This window comes from Eleutherodactylus coqui, chromosome 12, assembly GCF_035609145.1.
Source record: "Eleutherodactylus coqui strain aEleCoq1 chromosome 12, aEleCoq1.hap1, whole genome shotgun sequence".
NCBI classification, from domain to species: Eukaryota; Metazoa; Chordata; class Amphibia; order Anura; family Eleutherodactylidae; genus Eleutherodactylus; species Eleutherodactylus coqui.
In genome coordinates this window covers 50,907,837-50,933,196 of record NC_089848.1, presented here as the reverse complement: position 1 = coordinate 50,933,196, position 25,360 = coordinate 50,907,837, and the positions used below count along the sequence as shown (strand labels likewise).

The following is a 25,360-nucleotide window of genomic DNA, read 5'->3' as shown; positions in this document are numbered from 1 at the left end:
GCACTTAAGGTTTTAACTGAACATTCCCAGTTGGGGGCTCTTGGTATTTCTTGATATTTTACCTGACGCTCTGTTCTTGTGGCATTCAACCAGATGATGGTGTCCTATGTAAAGGTCATGGATGTATGCGGAGAAGAAGGACCATCCTCAGTGGTACACATAGAAGAGAGGGGGCAGAATAGTAAAGATCAAATTGCCCATCTACTATGGTGCCAAACTTCTCTACACCATATTATACAATTTCCATAATACTTTGGCCAGTTCCCTACCCTCTTTTTTTGCTCCTTTGGAGAGAGGAGTTCTTGCCATCCAATAGCAAAGCGGGTGGGTTGAGCCCTCTATTTCCAAGAACCACATAGGCAACCTCTCAATCATGTCTACAGCCTTCGATATATTGGCCTCATTATGATGTTAAAGCGAAACTAAAAGGAAAACTAACGTTTTCTATGAGTTCCATCAGGGTGAAATTAGATTTCATAGGGCCCCATTGCAAAATGCGATGGGCTTCCACCACCCAACAACAGTATACTGAAACAGCAGTATAACTAGCAGTAATTAAAGGGGTTTTCTAGGGTCAAAAAATTGTTAACCATTAACAATGTTATAGTAGAGCAGTTGACCTAGTAGTTTTCTGTCGTTTTTAATTACATTCTGAATGGCAGGTTGAAAACTCGGTTTTATGGTTCCAGAAGCCCTGTAGTTTACTTGTACTTGAGGACATCCTGGCACAGATGCAATTATCATTGAGACTGTTGGTTGCTGAAGTTCCCGAGAGTCATCCAGTGAAGTCAGTCTGCTTCTTGGGTGGGAATGCCAATCTGATTCTTTCGTTTTTGTGGACAACTTGTCAAAAAAATCATAGAAAGCCAACATTTTTTATGGACGCAATGGAAAATTATAGTGAACCATAAAGATTTTAGGTGTTACATGTCTGTAACTGAAATCATAATAACCTGATTAGGTTACTGCAGCTTAAAAAAAATCATGGACACATCACAATTTTTTTGCAGACACTGGGAAAAAAGTGCACTATTTTTACGGGCTGTCTAGGAATTTAGGGACTGTTGGCAACTCTGTTCTGATTTCGGCTCTGTTGGCTAGAGAGCTGAACAGTGCATGCTCATTGGAAAGAGAGAAATGTACAGAAAGCCACCAACATGTAATTCATTAGAAAAAGGTTCAATGGCGGGACCTTACTTGGGTCTAGAACTCTAGTTTAATTTGCACCAAAAGACTGCCATACCTGTCTTGCACCAGATTTGTTATGTTTTTTAGTTGTAGTTTATGTTGTGCCTCACTAGACAGTTATGAAAAGTGTCTAGAAAAGTGGGCGTGGCTAAGAGGGGTTCCTAAAATGCACCACAATTAATAATGCTGTGTGCAATAATTTTGGCACAAAACATTGGTAAAAAGTAAGCCAACCAACAGATAGCATAAAAAGAGAAACATATCTCAAATTTCTAGCACAGTGTGCCAAATGTTTCACACAGTATGAATTTGGTGCATCTTCTGCCTACCTGGACTATTTTAAACCGTGATGGCGAACTCAATAAAAGAGTTTAAGAGGGCATGGACACCTTTCTTGAGCATTACAATATTACATGCTATAGTCACTGATTACTCCAGAAGGGTCGATGACCCAGGGATTATTGCATTCCTCTGGATCAACATTGTAGGGGTGGGGATGGGATAGGCTGAATTAGATGGACATATGTTGTTTTTCGTTACTATGTCTAAAATTAGAACTACTAATACATTTCCCCCAATGGTATTGCACTTGAGGCCCTCTTTAACTTCTGAGCCCAATAGCAGCTGTAAGCAGCTGTATGACTACTACAACTATAGTTGCATCCATGCATATTCAGGCCTCTTAGCTTATTGAGGAGGATAATTACACTGTCCTCCTTGCAGGCAGAGATGGTACTGGTCTAGCTTGTTATGATGCGTAAGCATTATGTGATTTTATTGGCATAGCTTTGAAGAAGGGAAAGTAGGGTAAGATCTAAAATTCAAGATGGTTTCTGATCAGAACCTGACGGGAGGCTTAATTGCATGTAAGTAAGTACAGTAGACATAAAATTAAAAACTTCAGATTACGATGGGCAATCAAGTGGGGGGAACAGTGATATAAAGTTTTTGCAGGTCACCTCATTGACACGCTCTACCATTATCCTCCTTTTAAGCCTAAAGTGGCTGAATCTGCCCAGAAAATGTAGATGCCGATTGAGGTTTTAGGGATCGAAGGTCACCATGGAAGGATACAATGGTAAGATTTTTATGAGTTCCACCCCGTATGGCATCCAAGTATATCTTCATTATATCTTATAGGTATCCGTTCAAATAGTTCGGCTGCTGTTTTCACATACTTTGAGATAGTGTTTAAGCCCACTAGCCAGTATCTGAAGTGTCTTCATCTTTCCTGCAGCAGTCAGAAATGACAGAAACAAGAAGAAGAAAGAACCCTCGAAACAGGAGTGCACAGAGAACTATGAGATGACAGCCGAGCTTGATGACCTGACAGAGAAAATCAGAAAAGCGCATCAAGAAACCTTCCCCTCCCTGTGTCAGTTGGGAAAATACACTACGGTAAGTTTTACCTGCTAATGATTTGGAAGCGCCGCACTCCAGACACCGATCTCACATGTAGGATTACAATTTCTTTTCATCTACCGCTAGTCATGATTTATGAATGTGATGGTTAGACTCCCATTACATGTTCTCCAGGAAGAAGATGAAGAAGATTTGGTCCAGAGATTCTCCTCTTTTATACTCTGCATATTCTCTACACAAATTTGTGCTCATTATTTGCTCTATCTTGTTCATTCAATCTCTGCTACTATTAACACTCAGACACAAGGGCATTGTTAGTTGGGGCTGAGCTTCAATAAGGGATCACTGATCTCTTCCTCTGAAGCCCAAGACAAAGTACCTTACGTAACGTCAAGCAGTAGCCAGGTCTGTGTTCATAGGCATTCGTGTTCTGGGAGATATATTGTGTTCTATTTATTTATTTTGTTTACTTGCTTGTTTTTTTTTATTTATTTTTTGCTGCGTGATTTTTTTTTTTTATTTACCCAATTTTCAAATTTGTTAAAAAAGATCATTTTGCAAGATGAAATCAGGATAAAGTTGAGACATTTTGTTAATACTTTACATTGTACTGATTTTTCAGCTGCGTTCTATATTTTTGAATCCACCGCAGAATCCTTTTTTCTTTTTTGCAGCGGATATCTCAATGACTGCTGCTTTGTATTCTGGAATGTCTTCACTTGACAACACTGAACAGTCATGGGATGTAGGAAGGCCTAGAACAACTGCATCATATAAGCTCATTTTATGGGCGAATGCACACAGGTGGATTTGAATTGCGGAAAACGGAGCGGGCGTCCGTCTCCGCAGTCCGTGGCAAATACCACCCATAGCGTGCAATGCAAAAGTGATTCTTCATGCACACGAGAGGAAACCAATTGTGTTTTCCGCTCGCGGATGAAAAAAATCGCAGCATGCTCCATTTTCCTGCGGATTCCGCACGGACAACTTCCATCGAAGTCAATGGAAGCCGTCAAACCTGCTATTGACATTGCTGACGGGCCGCGGATTCCATGGGAAAAGCAGGAGTTTAAAAAAAATCTGTACTGCGCATGTGCAACGGCAAGCCGTGCGGACCATCCGCGGTATAGAAAGAAGAAAAAGAAAACAGGTACGCTGCTGCCATGGCCGGATTCCGCATACGTAATCCGACCTGCCCGTGTGCATGCGGCCTAAGGGTGAACTCACATCTGTATTTTGAGTCCTCTTAAAATGGATCCGTTTTTAATTGAATTAGGACCAATTGTAAACTGAAGTAGAACTGATGTATTTATTTCCTCTTTAAATGGATCTGTTTAAATATAAAAAAAATGGAGCAGATATAACAGTTTGACTTCAGTTTGCAATCCGTTTCTAGTGAGTTTTAACCTGTCCCCTAGCCCCTTATCTAGTGGCCTATTGGTTTAGGAGTATATATACACAATAGATACAGCTAGTCCTCACATGCATGCAAATACCTTGTTTGAGGTAGAGCAGATGGATATGCCGGTCACGATGTACGCTCAACAAGATGTTTACTCTGGGAGGTCTGCCAGATTGCCTCCTCCAGGCCAGCAACAATAAGCTGTACACACTTCTGGGCGCTGCTCCTCTTTGGTCACCCGATGTATGGTTTTCAGCACTGTTTGCACGTGTCTGCTACAAAACAGATCAGTTCAAGATGAAGGACAGACTGAACCAAACGGATAGCTTCATGATCGCTTCCATCTGCCATAGACTTCAATGCAAAAAAAAAAAACGGAAAGGTGCTTTTTGTCTGGTTTCTTTTTTGGGGGGCCGAAAAAAAAGGGCTGCAAGGATAGGTGATAAAAGTCTGATCGGTGGGGTTCTTACTGCTTTTCACTCATTTTTATTGGATTTTATAATAAACAAAGAATAACAGAAAGTTGACATATTTATTGCATTAGAATACTTTAATTACTTTATGGCAAAAGGGGTCTAATAGGGAATGGAGGAAGGTTTAAGACATGGGTTATTTGGAAGGCTGGGATGTGGAGGGATTTGTATGCTAGTGAGTTGAGGGACGATTTGTCATCCATATGTTCCATTTGGATATAAATGGATTGAATGTTCCACTTTGGGCTGCCAGCATTTTTTCAAAGGTGCAGTTGGTCGAGACTATAGAAGGGTTCTCACTTCTAAGATCTCCGCCAATCCCGAGAATTGAGGTCCTGTGTCTTCCTCTCCTCCTCACTGAGAGCTCACTGCACCGCCTCTAGTGAGGAGGAAATTAAATGGAGCAACGGTCCCACATGTGCTGAGACGTTCCACTCATTTTCAGTGAAACAGATCCAATACTTTAAAAGTTGATTATGCTCTATGTGATTAGCTTAGCACACCTACTCAATTTGCATAACCTGACCTATGAGTAGCTACGCAAAGAGCAAAACACGCCGAATCGTTTGGTGCGTTCGATGCACAGATCAAACCCCCCTAAACTTCAGCTTGGTGAATGTTACATCTGTCAGCCCCATTGAAATGAATGAAGCTGCGCCGCACATGCGACTATCACTCCATTGACATCAGTGTGAGTGGGTGCAGAAAATCCATAGTGCAGAGAAAAGGGGGCACGTGACTTCCGTTGGGGTCTCAGCGCTGAGCTCCCCTCTGATTAGACTTTTTCACCTATCCTATGGATAAGTGATACAAGTCTATTACGGTACAAACCCTTTAAGAATAACACTCTTCAAATTGTTATCTCATAAAGCCTATCCTAAGGAGTGGTCGTCACTGTTTTTTTTTTTCCTGGAGATCTTCTTTATTAGGCCTATCACTTTTTACTACCAACTACCCCAAAAAATGTGAACAAAATGATCAATTTTTAGAATTTTGAATCATTCTCTGGAGAACTCGGTATGTTTTTAGAACTACTCTCACAGTGACCTTCATGAAAAGCAACAGTAACCATTCAGGTTATTTCCCAGAAAGTATGGATGTGTGACATTCCTGAGAACGAGCAGTTGTATACGGTATATACGTGTGTGTGTCAATGCCGTGATTGTGCCTGGCACTAACACACAAGCGCACATAGAATGACCTCCGTCAGGAAACACAACACCGTGCCAGCTCAAGCACTGAGCAATAGATGTTGGAGATAGAGTTTGCCATTCTCATTTTGCAAGCTATAATACTCTCTGGATTGTGCTCTGATACGTAAGCATGAGGTGTAATCAAGAATTTAAAAGCCTAAATTATTCAAGTTAAATGCTAGTGAAATGCCAGCACCGTGCTTGAGTTCCACTTCTTGCAATACGGAACATTATTTTGCAAGGGTAATAATTTATTTAAATAGGAAAAAAAGTGTCCTTTGAAGGCGCACAGACAGTCTACAGATTTTAAATGAAGACACAGATGAGCTTGTGTAATGTAGACAATGACCGATGTCTTAGACTTTCATTTATCATTGATAACAGAGATTATTATATTTTCAAAGGAAGTACATATTCCTGCGATTGTTAATTCTTAGGAAGCCATGAAAATTCAAAGATGTGACCGTAACAAAAACTGCTGAGATCGGAGAACCCCGCAATACGTTTCTTCCAGTTGTCACTGCTTATTCTTCCTTTTAGTCGAAACAGTCATGGTAGGCATGCTGTTAAAAGGAAGGCTGAGAGGAGACTTAAAGGAGATGTCCCGCGCCGAAACGGGTTTTTTTTTTTTTAAACCCCCCCCCCGTTCGGCGCGAGACAACCCCGATGCAGGGGTTAAAAAAACCACCCGCACAGCGCTTACCTGAATCCCGGCGGTCCGGTGACTTCAATACTTACCGCTGAAGATGGCCGCCGGGATCCTCCGTCTTCGTGGACCGCAGCTCTTCTGTGCGGTCCACTGCCGATTCCAGCCTCCTGATTGGCTGGAATCGGCACGTGACGGGGCGGAGCTACACGGAGCCGCTCTCTGGCACAAGCGGCTCCATAGAAGACTGCTGAAGACCCGGACTGCGCAAGCGCGGCTAATTTGGCCATCGGAGGCCAAAAATTAGTCGGCTCCATGGGAACGAGGACGCTAGCAACGGAGCAGGTAAGTAAAAAACTTTTTATAACTTCTGTATGGCTCATAATTAATGCACAATGTACATTACAAAGTGCATTATTATGGCCATACAGAAGTGTATAGACCCACTTGCTGCCTCGGGACAACCCCTTTAATAGCGGTCTACAAATATCTGAAGGGCTGTCACACTGCAGAGGGATCAACCCTATTCTCATTTGTACAAGGAAAGACTAGAAGCAATGGGATGAAACTGAAAGGGAGGAGACACAGATTAGATATTAGACAGTGAGGGGGATCAATGAGTGGAACAGGTTGCCACGGGAGGTGGTGAGTTCACCTTCAATGGAAGTGTTCAAACAAAGGTTGTACAAATATCTGTCTGTAATGATTTAGCAGAGGCGGGAGGGGGGTTGGACTCGATGACCCTGGAGGTCCCTTCCAACTCACCATTTTATGTTTCTATAAGTAACAGGAATTAATGCAGAGGTGAAGCTTGTGATTTTTGGGAATCTACTTATGTGTTACATTGATGGTCTGATAAACCTAGAGTGGAAAGAACAATGGAAAGTATATTCCAAGTCTCTAACATAGGTTCCTTTACACACGGTAAGTATCGCCCATGTAATCGCTGGAAACAGCCCATGTACACACCGATAGGGCACTGAGCAAGAAATTGTTCAATAGTCGCTAGTCGCTTTGTTTTATCCCACTTAAATGAAGCAACTAATGAGCGATTTCTCGCTCAGTGTAAACAGGAGTCGTTCATCTATTAATTGCCGGTTTGCCGGGAGTACCGACAGACAGCTAGTAGAAATCTCCGGCATGCTTCACCTCCATTCATTCAATGGCTCTCGCTCTTGAACAATAGTTGTTGGGATGGCTGTTTTGAGTTTGTGCGCCTGACATTTGTCTCATGTAAAGCCCCCCTTACTTGCGTTATGGACGTTGATTTTACAGGTATGCAACATAAAATATTTTTAGTTTAGAATTTGAACTCGTTTCCAGTGCTTGAAACTGGTTAGACGTGATAGAAAGAGTAGACTACAGATGGACGTTGTCCATGTTGAGGGATTCTGTCTGAATCTGTGGTAAAGCTGACTACGTCGGGTCCTACAATGGGGACTTTATCTACATTTGTATAGAGTTTGAACAGCTCCCGTTTTGTTGTTTCAAATTAGTCAGCAAGGAAGATGGTTGCTCATGTAGGAAAATTCCTTCTTACCAATTACCATTAACATACCTCCAAACTTTTTGGATGGAGAAGGACAAACACTTAAGGTTCATTGCATGACAGATCCATTTTCCCATCCAAGAGGGTTGTCTTCTCTGCATTTGGATATATATATATAATATGCCCCATCCAAATCAGTTTCATTAAGCCTGAGGAAGGGACAATAGAAAATCCGAAAGCTCGCTATAACATCATGTATTTTTGTTAGCCATTAAAAGATATCATGTCTACAAGATTACTTGGTTTCTCCTACCGAGAACAATCACACTTTTCTCTACTGACCAACACGGTACCAAACCTTTTTTTTTCCTTCCATCCATATCAATACACTTGAATGTTTTTAATTTATTTATTAGCAAAGAAAAAAATTCGGATTCTAGAAATGTTTGCATTACAAATAGCACCGTATGATGGAATAATGTGAAAAATGGGGTCTCAGGTACAGTTAGAAACCATACAAATAGTTTATGGAGTAATATGGTAAGTTTATTAATGCAGATCTATGACCAAAGTTCAAAAATAAGGACTGTTCCTCCAAACCAGGGACACTTTACCATTACTATAAACTGCAAACACCCTCCCTTTAGTTGAGATTACAGCTGCGGAGTTTCATACTACTACATGTTGTGACATTTCCGGTGTGTAGGCCATTTGAATAGGTAGAGCCAATATGAAGTCCATCCAAGAAGTTTAATGGAAAGAACAGCACAGCACAGTGATGTGAGTTATTAATGACTGCAGAGTTAATCCAGGACATTTCTGTAACGTGGTCAAATTAGATTAATTCTTGCAGTTTACCTATTTCCGCTAAATAAAAGTTTCTGGTTTATACCATGGCCAACTTCCATTCGCCTCATTACATATTTTGCCCTCTATCTACTCACAACACTGATACCAAATAGTCAGGGTTACACAATATGAATATAGATAATTTAGATAAACATGATTGGCCCATTAAAGCGTAACCTTTAATAATTTAGAGAAAAATATTGGTGATTGTATGAAGGACCAAAGACAACTAATAATGACTAATAATCATAAGCGATAGCATAGTCTTGGGCAACAAGAATCAATGATCACAAAAAAAACAGGTCAGTAAAAGTTAACAAAGGTGGATCTAGGTAACAATAAAGGGAACGTTAATAAATAACAAGAGTCCGTTGGGAAAACACTCTTCTCATAAGAACCTTCTATCCCTTAGAATGAATATCCTGAAAAGAGCGGCCCAATATTGGGACCTAACTAACTCTAACATGCCCTACATAGTAAGTTGTGGGCCTCCGCGATTCTCTATATTCTATTTCATCAGCGGACTATATAACTGGATAAGTGATCCATAGTAAACCAGTTGCTCCCACTACACAGATAGTAAGCCCTTTACAACACATAGGATACTGGTATCTGCACCCACATGACGCTCCACTCAGCTTCAACTATTTGTTGAGTATTGTTGGTCTCTTTGGTGTTTGCTTATATGTTTTATGTGTTCTGCCTAGTTGTAAAGCCGTTAATATACCAGCATATGGGGACACAATTGTTTAATCTTTAGGACATTTTGGGTACCAGTGTGGCGCTGCTCTTTTTAGGGCATTAATTCTGCTTTGATATAAGGAATGAGAGATCGGGTCCTACAGGAGGAATAGTTTTCCATCAGATTGTTATTTTTTCACTTTCCCATTATTATCATTTAGCCCAATCTTTGCTACTTCTTACTATCTGTTTTTATGTTCATAGTTGTTGCCTATGATTTTGCTTAGGCCCAATATCCACTTGCATGCACAGATTCCTCTGCTGAATCCCACAGTGGTATCCGTGCGTGCCCGCGGACATGAAGAGGTAAAATCATTGTCTTACCTCTCTGGATCTTGCGCGGATCCTCTGTTGCGACTGGATCTTCGCAGTGCTCTTTTTTTTTTTAATCTCCTGCTTTTTCGTGGCCCGTCCACAGTGACAGCTGCAGGATGTCCACAGATCGGACGGCTTCCATTGACTTCAATGCAAGCCGTCGGAGCGGGATCCGCAGGAAAGTGGAGCATGCTGCGATTTCTTCCACACACCGGGAAAAAAAAATCACATCCACATACTTTTTACTGTCCTGCGGACACTAATGCATCCCTATGGGCGGCTTGATTTGCGGATCTCCCGCACAGGTTCCCGCTCGGATTCTGCAAATCAAATCCACCCGGACATTGGGCCTTATGAGTTGTTGTTATTATTATTATGTTTTTGGTCCTTTTTGTTTTGGGAATTACTGATTGTATTTCTAGGTATTTAATATTTATATCTTGGTTGCACATGTTTAGTGCTACTGTATATACTGTATACTCCATCTAACCCTCTGAGGGAGCAGTCATCTTTTGGTGTGTTACAAAGTACGTGTTTTATATGGTAGAAGACATCAAAATGCATCAATGCAGTTCTATGCACAGCCTGTCGTCGTCCTTAGATAAACACTCCAGCCGTACTTTTAGAAGCCATCTTTCTCTCTACTTGTCACCTATATTTACCTAAGATTTCTGCATCTTAATTTTTGATGAACTGGATATCTCTGTAGTGATTGTTCAGTGGTGTAGTGCATCTGCAAAGTAGCTTAAAGAAGCATTACAGCAATCTTTTCTTTTTTTGCCAAAAAGTAGGATTAGGCTGCTCCTACATCTGTGTCGGGTTCCGGTTACCATCTCCAGCGGGAAAGGGGAATCGCCTGGGTGAACGGCTCCGTCTGATGATAGAACCGAACAGACACTATTAACTATAATGGGGTCCATTTGGTTTCTGCTCAGCTGCCTGGCATTTTACTGGAAGAAAAAGTGCTGCATGTAGCGTTATTTCTTTCAGTATTTTGTGCCAGATCTATGACAGAACCTCTGCATGGACGTTCCAGCGCACATATGAAGGCAGCCTTAAAAGCACTGAGAAATACAACCATAGTCTCCATTAATGCAGTGTGATGGCTTAAGAAAAGTCTTGGATCAGACTGAAATGCTACTATTTGACATTTGTGGTTGTTTTTGTCAGGTTTGTGCTGCTGGAATGTCTTGTTCTTCAGGGTTCCAGGAGCACACCTTCACAGGTGAGGGATATTTTGGCTGGCTGGGTGTAGTTTGCTCTCATCAGCCAATCCCCAGGGCCTAAGCTCATATATAAATATGATTAGTTAGTTAGTGAATTGGCCAAGTCACTTAAGCCGCGAGCCCAGCGATCAAGGGTCCTTGTGTCTTGCGGTCCCTAACCTAACGAGACACATGCTCCAGCAACACAGGACACAGTTCACACAGCAAGCAGCACCGCAAAGGTAGCAGAACACAAGTCACACAGCAAGCTGCAACAGAAAGGTTACAGGACACAAGTCACACCGCAAGCTGCAACACAGAAGGAAACATGACTACTCACACTGGAGACCAAACAGACACTGACGGGGCCTGTATTTTTATATGAACTTAGACCCTGGGGATTGGCTGACAAGAGCAAACCACACCTAGCCAGCTAAACTATCCCTCACCTGTGAAGGTGTGCTCCTGGAAACCTGTAGAACAACAGAATCCAGTAGCACAAACCTGACAGTTTTCAATACATTTTTCATCTATTTGAGCATCACTTTCTGAGTGCCAGGTTCTTCTTGGAAATTGTCACAAGGAGTAAGATTCTATCTATCCTCAGAGTGCCCTGCAACCTTGATACAACATAGTGGAGACAGACGTCCTTTCTACACAGGAGAGTAAGCTCTGGACTGGTGGTCGGACTGGGATGAAACAAATCACACTGCTAGTAAACTAACTAGTGATTTAATATATTTACTTTAGGTTGTCTGGGCCCCAGAACTGAAATCTACACCAGCTACGAGCTGGCAAAGCTTACAGTGTAAATCTTCGAAAAGTCAAAAAACTTTTGGCACTTCTGCCAAAATTGTGAATTTTGTATGCCAGAATATTGGTACAAGAAAATTAATGCATTCCATCCTATATCCCCCCCCCCCTCAAAAAAAATTGCCAAACTACCTCTTTAAATGAAAAAGGAAGAAACAACCCCAGAAGTTTATATTTTCCAACATTTTCTGCTTGGTGGATGTCATGCTTGGCTACATATCCTTAGCTAAATTAGATATAAAACTTACATGAGATTTTTCTGCAGCCCAGTTGGCTTAATGCTTGACAGGGTACATAAATGTGTTATACATATATTAATCTAAAAGCAGACAACCACTAGTCAGTTGCCCCAGAACCGCATCTACGGTGTGTCACAATTCATCAGATGCTCCTAGTATTGGATGAATATCTCCATCATTACAGTTATTATACACCTCCGCTATTTTCAAACACAACTTCAACACAGCAGACGAAGGCCAGGTCAACTTTTTGTAGCATGTAGATGGCCATGAGTTATTGCGACCATCATGCAACCACAATGTCGGTACACAGTGGCAAGAATTCCTAAATCATAATCTTAAATCTGCTATTATTTGTAATCCGCAAGAGTTGTATCAATTATAATTGTGCTTTTACACCGTGTAATTATAATTTTGCAAGAAAATAAGTGAATTGTAACAACTTATTTGGAAGCTATTCTATACTTCCCCACTTACTCAGCAAGGGTGTTGTATATATGGTGCCATTTCTTCATTTTTCTAAACTAAGGAAACGTTCCCAAAGCATTTTTCACTAATAATTGGGATTTTCTCTGGGAGTGTCCATTTGACAGGGTTTCTGTTGTATTTGGAGGATAGAAGAGCGCACTAAACTATGTTGTTCTTTACTCCAAATAGAACGTAAACAAACAGCACCAAAATGATGTCCGTTCAATAACAGTGAATGGAACTATTACTTTCCATGCTGTTTTCGGCATCTGTGAAGTAACCCTCCGTCGGAATCCCACAGTGTAGTGAAAAGTGCTGTAGAAATGCTCCCTAATAGATCAACCACCAAACTTTAGAACCACCTTGAGAAAGTTTAATTTTTAGGATAGTGTGGCAAACATGACAATATGAGAAAAAGATTTCAGATCTGGCAGTTTGTAAAACTGCAAAGAGTTAAAGGTCTTAACTTGGATTAGGAAATGGTGTAATTTTTCCAGAAATGGGTCAGTAGGAGTATAGTTTCCCCTTGTGGAGAGCACCTAGAAAGTTTGAGGAGACTTAACCCTTTGCAATCCATTTTTGGATTCAGGGTTTCCTAGGGGGCTAACTCTTTCTGCCATTATACAATGGCGCCATCTGCTGGCTAGAGCCAGTACTGCGGTATGGGACATGCTGAAGAGGCCCCCGACAAGAGAGCGGCCAGTGATCTATAGTAATAATACCCTGCTGAACGTCTTCCGACATCGGAGCTGTACAGCCTTCAATCAGAATATCTTCAGACATCAGACAGTGGATTGAAAAGGGTTAAAAGGCCATGTGGCCATGCAGCTCCTCTGGGGACGTTGGTATACAAATGGGAGATGTTACAATGCCTCAGCAGCGCCACCTATTAGAAGGTTGCTTTCCTATATGTTAATGTCTAGGATTTTAACAGGCCTTGTAACATGAATGGGAATATAAACCAAAACCAAATACCATAACAGAAACCTACTATACCTTGATGAGGGGCAAAACCCCTGAAACAGCTGTCTGTGTTTGGTTAACCTTTCCTTCCTGAGACAATCCTGTTTTTGGTTTATATTTTCAGTCATGTTATAAGGCCTTTTAAAAGGTCGGACATTGACTTGTAGGATAGATACCTTCTAATATGTGCTGCATTGTAACATCTCCCATTTACATACCAAATTTCCTAGAGGAGCATTGCATGGTCTTCTAAATCTCTTCACACCTTCTATGTGCTCTCCATAAGGAGAAACTGTTCCTCTCCAGTCCCACATCATAGGCTTCTCACCGAGCCAGCCAGAAACCTACTGCGCGCTGATGAGAGGCATGAGCCCTGATTAATCTGTCTGTACACCGTTATCTTTTTCTTTTGGAGAAGATTCTGGCTTTGGCATAGATTCCCAGTCACTGTTACAAGGCCTGTTAAAAAGGTCCGACCAAGGGCATAACTATAGGGGATGCAGTTGCACCCGGGCCCAGGAACCTTAGGGGGCCCATAAGGCCTCTCTTCTCCAAATAGGGAGCCCAGTACTATGAATAAAGCATTATAGTTGGAGCCCCTGTTAGAGATTTTGAATTGGAGCCCAGAAGCTTCAACTTACGCCTCTAGTCCGACATTGACTTGTAGGAAATCTACCTTCTAATAAGTGGTGCTGCTGAGATATAATTCCATCTCCCATTTTTCAGAAATAGCGCCTCTCTGATGTATGGATCATATGTGGTAATGCAGCCTATAGTCTCATGCAGTCCATTTAGACAGACAGACGCATCGTTGACTTCTTCAAAGGAGCATCGATCCGTATCACTGTACGAGCGAATGTGAAAGACTGAACGAGCGCTGTGTAAACCCAACGATAAGCAAACGAGCAACGATGCCTGCATAACATGAACGGCAAACGAAAAGAGAATGATTCTTGTCCGGTCGTTGGCTGCATGTAGACTGAACGATTCATGCACTTTCGCTCATTTGAACGCTAATCATTCCATCTAAAGGCACCTTTAGCCCCAGATATGGCACAGACTTTTGTTTTAATCTTATACAACCGTCTTAAGGATCAGTGACTTGTTTCCCTTTACAATGTAACAACTCTCTTAGAGGAACTAGGATGTACTTGAACCGGCTAGTAATACTGTATGAAAAAAAGAATCTCTAGCTGATAAATGATCGTCCCCTTGCCATAAGTGATACATGCAAAAGACTTCTGTCGCTTGTGAGTGTCACGAGACCTAAATGAGATGCACTAAAATTAGAGAGGAACCCACACCCCCCTTCATCTCTGTGGTATTTCCTTAGATGAGGCGCTAGATTACAAGAACAGATTACCTGGGATCTAGATGCCTCCCCTCCTCTGTGTCTGTCTTGGAGGGATGGTTATTACATTTGCATTTTGTGTGGGATACTGTGCATTATCTGTAATAGAATATGTGTCAAACTCAATGGCATGATAAAGTAATCTCATATAATACTGATGAATATTTTGTTCACACTTGCTGCTTTCGTGCAATGTCTTTTTTTCCAGATGGATAAACTATTGCCAAATGATTTCCTGCTGTAGGCTCTGCATTGTGTGTATCTCTTTACCATGCACTATTTCTATGGACTGGATAAACTGGCTATTAAATTTAATTACAGCCCGAATGACTGCACATCTTGATTTTTCTTTCCCTTCCCTGATCTCATTTCCTCTTGATGGGCTGCATTTTGCCCAGGTCTTTCAGGATTAAATAAAATAAATCTGAGAAATGTACAGGCTCTCCTTACTTGGAGGAATGTCTTAAAGGGCACCGAGGCGGCCGTTAACCTGCAACCCTCCGATTTCGGTACCCAGAGCCTCGCGCATTGATAAATCTCATGACAGAGGAGTCCTTAACCCGCACACTCTCATCACAAAAGCTTTGATTTTTATCAGCCGCCATGGCCGAGGTACGGGATGATGGAAACGACAGGTTTATTCTAGCAGGAAAGGCAAAGTAATTGTTAGTGAAGCCGTTTCCATACATCCGTCTTGCACTGATCTTGACACGCCAAGACCTCTAACAACTGGGCAAAGGCAAGTTTATACCTAGCGCTATCATAATAATAATAGACCTAATATCTGAAGCACTTAGTCACATAGATGGATGGGTTTAATGCCGGCCGAGTCAAGCATCCCGCTTCTGCTCACTGGTATTTAAAATTGCATTTCGCATTCTTGCTTTACTTAATAAGGCATATTAGATAACATAAAACAAGAGGAAGCACATAGCAAGGACGTTCGTTGTCGCGGGTACATCTTGCTCCGGGGTACATTTTCTAATTGCTTTCTGTGGATGACGGTGAATTCTGCTTCTTTACTACCATTTGAATTTTGAATTAAAGGTGATTTCATTCCGCTGTCTGGGGATTTATATCGATAGAGTTAAGAGGACTAGAGACGTGCGCCGCTCTAATGTACAAATAGGACACTAAAAGTTGGTCCCTGAACACTGATCTCATAAACTCTGCCGTTAGGGAGAAATCGCTGGTTTCATAGGCCAGGGCTATAAATTGACTTTCCTTCAAAGACTTTCCGAGCACGGTATTTAATAGATCGGACGGGACAGGGTGACTTTTTGGGGGGGTATATACCCCACAGCTGTACCATTCTTATTGGCTTCCAGTAGGGTAAAGTGGGCAGGTTTTCTGTAGCCACAGAAAATAAGGAATAAGTACGCGTTCCTTAAGGCTGGATTCACGCGAGTGTATGTGTATTTGCACGCAAATGAGCATAGCACTTTTGCGTAGAAATCGCTACTTTTTTTTGCATGGGCATCGGCGTATTTTACTGTACTTTTAGCACGCCACAAGAATACAAACTGATGCTCCTAGCTATGATTAGTCTAATGTGTTCTTTTTCTGTGAAGCCGAATGGCGCATATGCGCAATACAGATTTCCCCGCGCCGTTGATGACGCAGAATCTGCGACCATTGCAGAATTGGCATTACGGAATGGCCGCGGGTCAGACGGCTTCCATTGACTCCAATGGAAGCCGTTCATGCAGTTCCCACACGCAAATGGAACATGCTGCGATATTTCCTCCGTGAGCAGAAATCGCTATTGATTTCCGCTCGTGTGGAGGAAGCAGAGGATCTCCATAGGAAATAAGGGTCGGTATATACTGCGGATTCACGGTGCAGACGCTGACCGCGGAGTCCTCAGCAAATATCTACTGTGAGCAGGAGCCCTACTGCCAAAAGTCCCGTGGGATCGCGGGAATCTGAACGATAATCGTTCGGTGTAAATGGCCCATAATTCTGGTAAGTACTTTAAAGGTGTTGTGCCAACATACAGAAGCCCTTTCACAATGCAGGGTCCGAGTTCAACAGCTGATCGCTCTGGTCCCACTTTTGGCTCCCACGGCAAACAGCTGGCTTTGCCAAGGGATTACATAGCCATTTTCCTGCAGCAGTTGCCACAGGGCTAATGTAGTGTAACAAGACGGCCATTCATGTAAATGGCCATCTTGTAAAACAAAGATGGTAGAACGGCCACTATTTTGGGTCATGAGGGGGTCCCGAGCAGGGGATCCCGGTCTAAGATGCTCATATGCACAACCTCTTGGTATAACCTCTTTAAATGCTTTGCTGAATCATTGCCAACCGGTAGTTGCTCATCTGTAAAATTGACATTGAATATATTTGGTTGCCCTATTTCTCTGTAGGTATGATTTAAACATCTTAATATTGGTGTCCATGTAGCTCAAATATTCTGCAAGGTATTGGAAAAATACCCCAGGCTTTTTATTGCTCTTATATTAAAATGTGAATCAGGAATTGGCATTGTTCTTCTTCTAGCGAATGAGGCATTCAGAAATCACATCATAAATCTTGTGTCCATAAACTGCTAACAATGGTTTATTACTGGTGTATTCTTATTTTTACTACTTTTATATCTTTGCATCTATTTTCCCTAGAAGGTTGTGCCTTTCCCATCAACCCATTCAGCACACCAATCACTCTTGCTGTCATAACTGACTGACTTCATAACTGCTGTGACTGACCCTACTTCAGCTGCCCCAACCCTCACCCTGTCTGTCTTTGTTCCCTTTCAAACTTTTTATGAGGTGGTCTGTATATATATGGAGCAGGATCACTAGCTGGATCCTATTTAGCCAAAAATGACTTTACTAGAGAAAGCATGTGGCGCTTTCTCCAGGCTGGAACAAAACAAAAGGCTCAGAGGGTCATCAGTTGGACACCGAAAGTCGTCAACTCAAGTTTTGGCTTCTTTGTAACATATATCACTCATTATAGACATGTAGCTAGAATTGTAATAAAGTGGCAATATCTATCTCATATCTATCTATCTCATATCTATGTCATATATATCTATCTCATATCTATCTATCTCATATCTATCTATGTATCTATGTCATATCTATCTATCTATCTATCTATCTATCTCATATCTATCTATGTCATATCTATTTATCTATCTATGTCATATCTATCTCATATCTATCTATCTCATATCTATCTATCTATCTATCTATCTATCTCATATCTATCTATGTCATATCTATCTATCTATCTCATATCTATCTGTCATATCTATTTATCTATCTGTCATATCTATCTATGTCATATCTATCTATGTCATATCTATCTATGTCAAATCTATCTATGCCATATCTATCTATGTATCTATGTCATATCTATCTATCTGATATTTATCTAATATCTAGCTGTCTAGCTATGTCATATTTATCTATGTATCTGTCATATCTATCTGATATTTATCTAATATCTAGCTGTCTATCTATGTCATATTTATCTATGTATCTATCTCATATCTAGCTATCTCGTATCTATCTATGTCATATCTATCTATGTATCTATGTCATATCTATCTATCGATCTATCGATCTTATATCTATCTATGTCATATCTATCTATGTATGTCATATCTATCTTATATTTATCTAATATCAAGCTGTCTATGTCATATCTATCTATGTATCTATCTCATATCTATCTATGTATCTATCTATCTCATATCTATCTATGTATGTCATATCTATCTGATATTTATCTAATATCTAGCTGTCTATGTCATATCTATCTATGTATCTATCTCATATCTATCTATGTATCTATCTATCTCATATCTATCTATGTATGTCATATCTATCTGATATTTATCTAATATCTAGCTGTCTATGTCATATCTATCTATGTATCTATCTCATATCTATCTATCTACGCATTCCCTTTCCTTTGGAAAATTTGAATACTGCAGGTTTTCCAATGCTAAATTCGCACTGTTGTCTTCCTTCTTATGGATAGATAGCATAGAGCACACACTGTATTTTGTACAGGGTGTCTCAAAACTGTGGAAACACTCATATAGGATGAAAATGGTTTTGCAAACAGTGATCTAGTTTACTTACAAGCCATGTCACCAAAATCACGGCCATTTTGAATGCCACCATATTGGATTTCATTTTTTTCCAATGGGAATGTAGGTGTGTGATATATCAAACTGACAAGAGTATTTTACCAGAAAAAGATTGGTGTGCTTTATTTTAGCATAACTATTCATTGTCACGTCTGCACAGTGATATTTCTTCATTACCGGCAGTGTGAATTTGCTGTATGGAGACATGGCCAACCCCACATGTCTGAGACAGACAATGAATGCTATATTGTGGTGGTCTGCTGTATGAGGCCAGATCAGTGGTTGATGATGGGTTTTGGCTGTCCAGATTTTGATTTATCAATGTCAGAAGTTGTTTCTTAGAATTTGGAAAGACGTTTGGCAGCTGCATTATGGGTAACGGGAGGTCTGGTTGGGTGCTGTTGGTTGAAATCTCAATATGTTCTGCTTGAGATAACGCCATCATTTGCATTGCCTGTAGAGAAGAAAAATCACTGTATTACCAATGAATAAATAAAGGTATGTTAAAATGAAGCACACCATTGTTTATTTGTGAAATTCTCTGCCACGTTGATATATCACACACCTTACTTCCCATCATGTTGGTGACATGGCCTGACAGGTGTTCCCCTTACCTCACAGCTCGTATGCAAAACCGTTTTCATCCGTTTTAAGACACCCTGTACATTATCAGTCTATATGGGACTTTGATGATAAGGAATAGGAGGAGAGTATGCTCTAAACAGACAAACCAACTCTTAAAAGGCCCTAAGACCTTTTGAGGGTCTAATGCTATGGCTGTAAGGAACAAAACACAGCTCCGTGTTGTATAAATCACATTAACTCACTGCATGCTAAGAGACCCATAAATAGAGAGACACCCAATAGCTCTGAGTTGTATGGGGGGATTATTAAGTTACTCATGTACTTCTATGTGGCCTTACTGTGTACCTCTTTATGCTTCTGACTTCATACAGTTCATACAACGTCTTCACAATGGAATGCAAACGCACAATTCAAAAAACATAAAAACATTACTGCTTTTTCCAATTTCCCACCAATCCAGCACAGAAGTTCTGCCGGTACCCCGCTGGCCTTTGTTTACAAGCTGACGGCGATCGTGTGACCACAGCAGCCAGTCCGTGGTCACATACTATACTACTGGCCTCACTGCTCTGTGATGTTATATACAGTGTGTCATATCATACGGGCATGACATTGCTTAGTCTATTTAAAGTTAAAGAGAATATGTAGGGCCCTATGAGCACCATAAAATAAGTTTATGGGTTCATAGGAGAGGGGCTGCTGAGTCCAGAGTTGTGTTTTTTTTATATTTACCTACCCCCTGTTTCTTTGCTGTCCTTATGGGCATCCGGCGCTCATCAGACTCATCGCTTCATTCAGTGCACATGCACATACTGCCCTCTATGTGTGTACAGCGCCCTGAGCGAACAGATGAGTCTAATGCATGCCCCGAGTAAAACCAGGTGGACAGTGGGGGACTGGGGAGGCAGGTGAGTATAAAAACTGCGACCCTGAACCCAGCAGCCCCTGCCCTATGAACCCATAAACTTTGCATTAAGGTACTCACAGGACCAGGCAGGTTCCCTTTAAAGTTTATTTATTGTTCCATTTATCACACACTTGTAGTACCAATGATTGATAGAACTTTGTACATGGTTAATAGTGAAGTCTAGAACAATTGTCTGAACTAACACAGTGTTCTTTTTGTGCCCATCAGAATTCCAGTGCTGATCACCGTGTACGGCTAGACCTTGGGCTATGGGATAAATTTAGTGAACTTGCAACAAAGTGCATTATTAAAATAGTGGAATTTGCAAAGCGGTTGCCTGGATTTACAAGTCTGACCATTGCAGATCAAATCACTCTCCTAAAAGCCGCCTGTCTCGATATTTTGGTGAGTATCAATGCTTACTTTCTTTCTATTCATGTCACTTTGGGATATTTTATCAGTTATAGAAGAGTTTCCTTTACTTGACTCCCTGTTATGTAATATTTGTTCTGCTATTTTCATGAATGATTGAAGAGTGCATTATTATTTCTCAATTGCATGCCATAATTCTCAAAGTCCATCACTAGCCAAAACCTGTAAAATCGCTTATCAATAGAAATATGCCCCCACTGCCCTGCTTAATTCTGCCTTCCTTTCAGGGACCATACAACACCCTACCTGATCTGGGAAATGGGCAGAGGGTGTAACTTAGTTTCAAAATAGGATGCCTAAGGCCCACCAAGAAAATTCATTCTAGGGCCCAGTGTACAGCTATATGCAAATATTACCTTATCCCCATTCACAAATTTATCACCACTGCATTCTCCATATACTTCAATAGATAGGTGACTATGTTTGCAGGTAATGCTGTCTCCACTGAAGAATGTGGGGAAGGCAGTGGGTAGGAATTGCTAGACTCCCATTTCTCCAATATGTGCTCATCATGTGACACAGCTCTTGTGGGGAGAAAGAACAGACTGGGAAATCAGCCTGGCTCAGGGCCCACTGGAGATCACCATGGTTCACTGGAAGCTCACCCTGTCTCAGGTCCCACTGGGGATTCACCCTGGCTCAGGGCCTACTGGGGATTCACCCTGGCTCAGGGCCCACTGTGGGATTCACCCTGGCTCAGGGCCCACTGGGGAATCACCCTGGCTCAGGGCCCACTGGGGAATCACCCTGGCTCACAGCCCACTGGGGAATCACCCTGGCTCAAGTCCCACTGGGGAATCACCCTGGCTCAGGGCCCACTGGGGGCTCACCCTGGCTCAGGGCCCACTGGGGGCTCACCCTGGCTCAGTGCTCACTGAGGGTTCACCCTGGCTCAGGTCCCACTGGGGGCTCACCCTAGCTCGGGGCTCACTGGAATATTTACCTGTTCCCCCGTGGGCCACTCCGAGCCTGGTGTAGCCGGGAAGTCCAGTCTCCAGCCAGTCAGTTCTTGTGGTGTTTTTGGCTGGTGATCGACTTTAGAAAATAGGTATATGCAGCATTTAATTTAGCAACCTGTACCAGCCATTGTCTCCCCTATAAAATGGCCATATATGCATTGCTTTTACTATATTGTTCTCGTTGTATTGTTTGCATTCTTTGTGGGTAAAGTGCTGCAGGAAATGTAAGTGCAATAAGTATTGAAGAAAAACTTCTAATGTAAATTACGAGTTGACAACCAAACAGGCTCTGCAATTGTTCTAGGGAAAACGTAAGGCATATGTACCAGTACTGAAGGCTCAGGAACCCTGAGATATCTTTCAGGCCAGATGGATTATAGCCGTTCTTATTAATCATATTAAAAAAGAAAAACTAAAATAAATCAGACAAATCTTCTCTGAAAGTAAGTCGGCTCTGCTGACCTCCACTTCATCCCTAGTTAGGAGAAGTAGTGAATGGGCTCTCATGTATGACATTGATTTATGGCATAAACAGAAGAACAGAGCAAAACTCTCCTCTGTTCTGCAGAGACTGCCCTGAGGTTTTTCTTCTCTCTGTGAATTCATTCATACTGTACTCTCTTATCACAGTGCCTTGTGCGTGTGGTCCCATTCTGTAAGACACGGCCATATATCATGCATTGCACGCCTGCCATTATTACACTATTACGAAGAGTCAACACCACCTCCCTCTTAATCCGGTACACACGCTGTGATTTATCACTGGAGATGCTTCTAGTAACTCCTTATGTTTGTAGCAAGTCAGCGCGTGGGCAATATTCACCACAAACCAGAATATACTCAATATTACATACCAACCCGATGTCTTATACTGTATTGTTATATTTCGGCCCAAATATATAATTGACAACCTCAAACCTGTTGGAATGAGAACACCAATTTAGTAAATAGGTGACATACTATACTAATAAGAAGTAGGAAATGGAACAAGCCACAAAATGTATCCCTATAGTTATTGAACGGCATATGAACAACAACCTACCTATAAAAACTTTTTGGGGTATGATTAAGGGCCCTTTTGTGCAGAATGATTATCACTGGATTGTGTGAAACTGAACAATATTCATTCAGTGTAAACATTGCCAGCGAATGAATGACGAATGATAATTAATTTGCTCATCCTTCATCATTCACTTTAAGCAGGCATAAGAATCAAATGAAGATCGGCCCATCTCATTTCTCAATTCACAGTAAACAGGCAGTCATCTATGAACGACTGCCTGTTCACTGTGAATTGAGAAAGTTGGCCAAAAGATATCTCAGTTCTGCCCCGCTTCCATTCTGCGAGTGATCATCGATCCTGTGTGAAAGCATAGAAGCGATAATTCTTAGGACGACTATCAGGCGCTTAATCGACCAACAGTGGTCTCGTATAAAGGGACCTTTAGTCTGCAGTGATCACTTGCTTGGCTAAGGACGGCTACATATGGACGTATTTGCGCTCGCAATATGCAGAGCATCAAACGCATTGATACCAATGGATTCATTCTCATTTCCCTTTATTTTTTGCGTGCGCATTTCTGTACAAATTACACAAAAAACGCAGAGAAAAGAACACATCTAGATGTCATTAGGCTATAAATGTCATAGCCTTTTGGATCATGGGGTGAAAGGGTGTCCCGTGCCCATGTGAATATGCACGCATGTACAAGAAAGTACGGTAGAGTGCGCCAATACGCACGTGAAAGCGCCTCATTCATGGCACAGATGCATTGCACTGAGTCGCGCACAAAAATGCATACGCCCTTGTGAAGCCGCCCTTAAAATGAAGCTCCACCTTTCATTTATAAACATTAACACCCATATCTATGAGAATGGGATGGGAAAAACGTCAGCATGTACACATCCCAATCTGGTGTGACATTTTGTACCGGCTGATGTTTTATACAGGATGCCAATCTAGAGTCTGTATTGCGAGCTTTGGTGTGTATTAGTACATCTGTCTATTACTAGAGCTATACTAGTTTGTGTCATGCCAGAAACTCTGCTGGATCGCACAGAGTGTCTCTCCATTCTGCTCACAGAGAGGATTCCTGATCGCTCCCTCTATGATGTCAATATGCCCTGATAGGACTCATGGACTTGGGTTGTCTTCATGACTCCATCACACTAACTAGTAAATAATCTGGGCAACTTCTGAGCTGACCACATACTGTATCACTTTAATGAGTTTGGGTGGCTGCGTAGAAAAGGGGCTCTCTCCCAGAGGAGACCTGCTGGATTTCTACACTTTTGAGGGGACTGTTGTGTATATATATATATATATAAAGGTGAAAGTCCTGACTGACTGACTGACTCGCCACTAATTCTCTAACTTCCCGATGTCGTACAAACATACAATTTGGCAGGAGCATTCTTTAGGTCCTAAATAGGAAAAGTAAAGTTGTCACAACTCGATTATTTAATGCTAAGTGCAGAAATATTGGTGCCCCTGTGTAATGTAACTAATCTAATTCTTTACCTTCCTGGTGTCGTACGAACATGAAATGTGGCAGGAGCATTCTTTAGGTCCTAAATAGGAAAAGTAAAGAGGTTACAACTCGATTATTCAATGCTAATTGCAAAAGTAATTGCACTCCTAAGTAATGTAACTTCCCGGTGTCATACAAGCGTGAAATTTGGCATGACCATTCTTTAGGTCCTAAATAGGAAAAGTGAAGGGGGTCAGAACTCGATTATTCCATGCTAATTGCAAAAGTAAGTGCACCCCTATGTAATGTAACTTTCCGTTGTCATACAAGTGTAAAATTTGGCGCAAGCATTCTCTAGGGCCTAAGTGAGGAATGTGGGAGGGGTGACACATTCTGCAGAGGGACATCGGTACATGCAGCCTAAGGAGAATCTAATGCTCCTCTGTGTCTATACATATTTTATTCCTCGGTTCCTCTAAAGTAACCTTGACTGCATAAAATTTTCCATGCAAACAACAAGTAAACACCTGTATCAAATTAACTTGGACGAAGCCGGATATTTCAGCTACGGTAGTATGTTAAAAAAAAGTGCAGTTATCACAGATTGCTGATTTCACGCTTTGTGGGAGAAGATGATCATATATATAATGTGTATGTAAATGGGAAAAGCTGAGCCCCAATGCAAAATTATGAATGTCCCCACTCAGTCATAATGCCCCCATGCAGTAATAAGGTCCCCTTATATGCAGTAAGATTTAAAGAAAAACACCTATACTCACCTTTTTTGCTTCCTCCACTGGTGCAGTTCATGCTTTACCTGGTTATACGGCTCCCTACTTCCCCAGGGTCCCTGTACAGCTGAATCAGCTGCACAAGCAGTATACCTCCCATTTATCATATATAAGACCACTTTACATTGTACAACCATGCAATGAAGGAGCACAACATGATTAAAGTAGTTCTTTTTTTTTCTTTAAAGGGGTTATCTGGTTACAATTTTTTTAAAGCTGCTTAGCCTGCTGTAAATACATAAAAAATATAAAAGAAACAATACTCACCTCACTTGATTCCTCACCACTCCCTTTCTGCCAGCAGCTGGTCCTCACTAGTCTTCACTTCCAGCTGCACTGAACTAGCGATGACATCACCAACATCAGGGGGCATGTGACCACTGAAGCCAATTACTAATTCACCTTGGCCAGTG

At 41.5% G+C, this 25,360-nt stretch overlaps 1 protein-coding gene across 4 annotated transcripts in view; it reads left to right on the top strand.

Moving 5' to 3' along the window:
• RARB (retinoic acid receptor beta) overlaps positions 1 to 25,360 on the top strand; it is a 603,146-nt gene that overhangs the window by 539,057 nt on the left and 38,729 nt on the right. For all 4 annotated transcript variants that reach the window (XM_066585512.1, XM_066585514.1, XM_066585513.1 and 1 more), the window contains 2 exons: positions 2,426 to 2,586; positions 20,523 to 20,699. In XM_066585512.1, the coding sequence (XP_066441609.1) occupies positions 2,426 to 2,586; positions 20,523 to 20,699 (338 nt within the window). The remainder of the gene's footprint in view (positions 1 to 2,425; positions 2,587 to 20,522; positions 20,700 to 25,360) is intronic.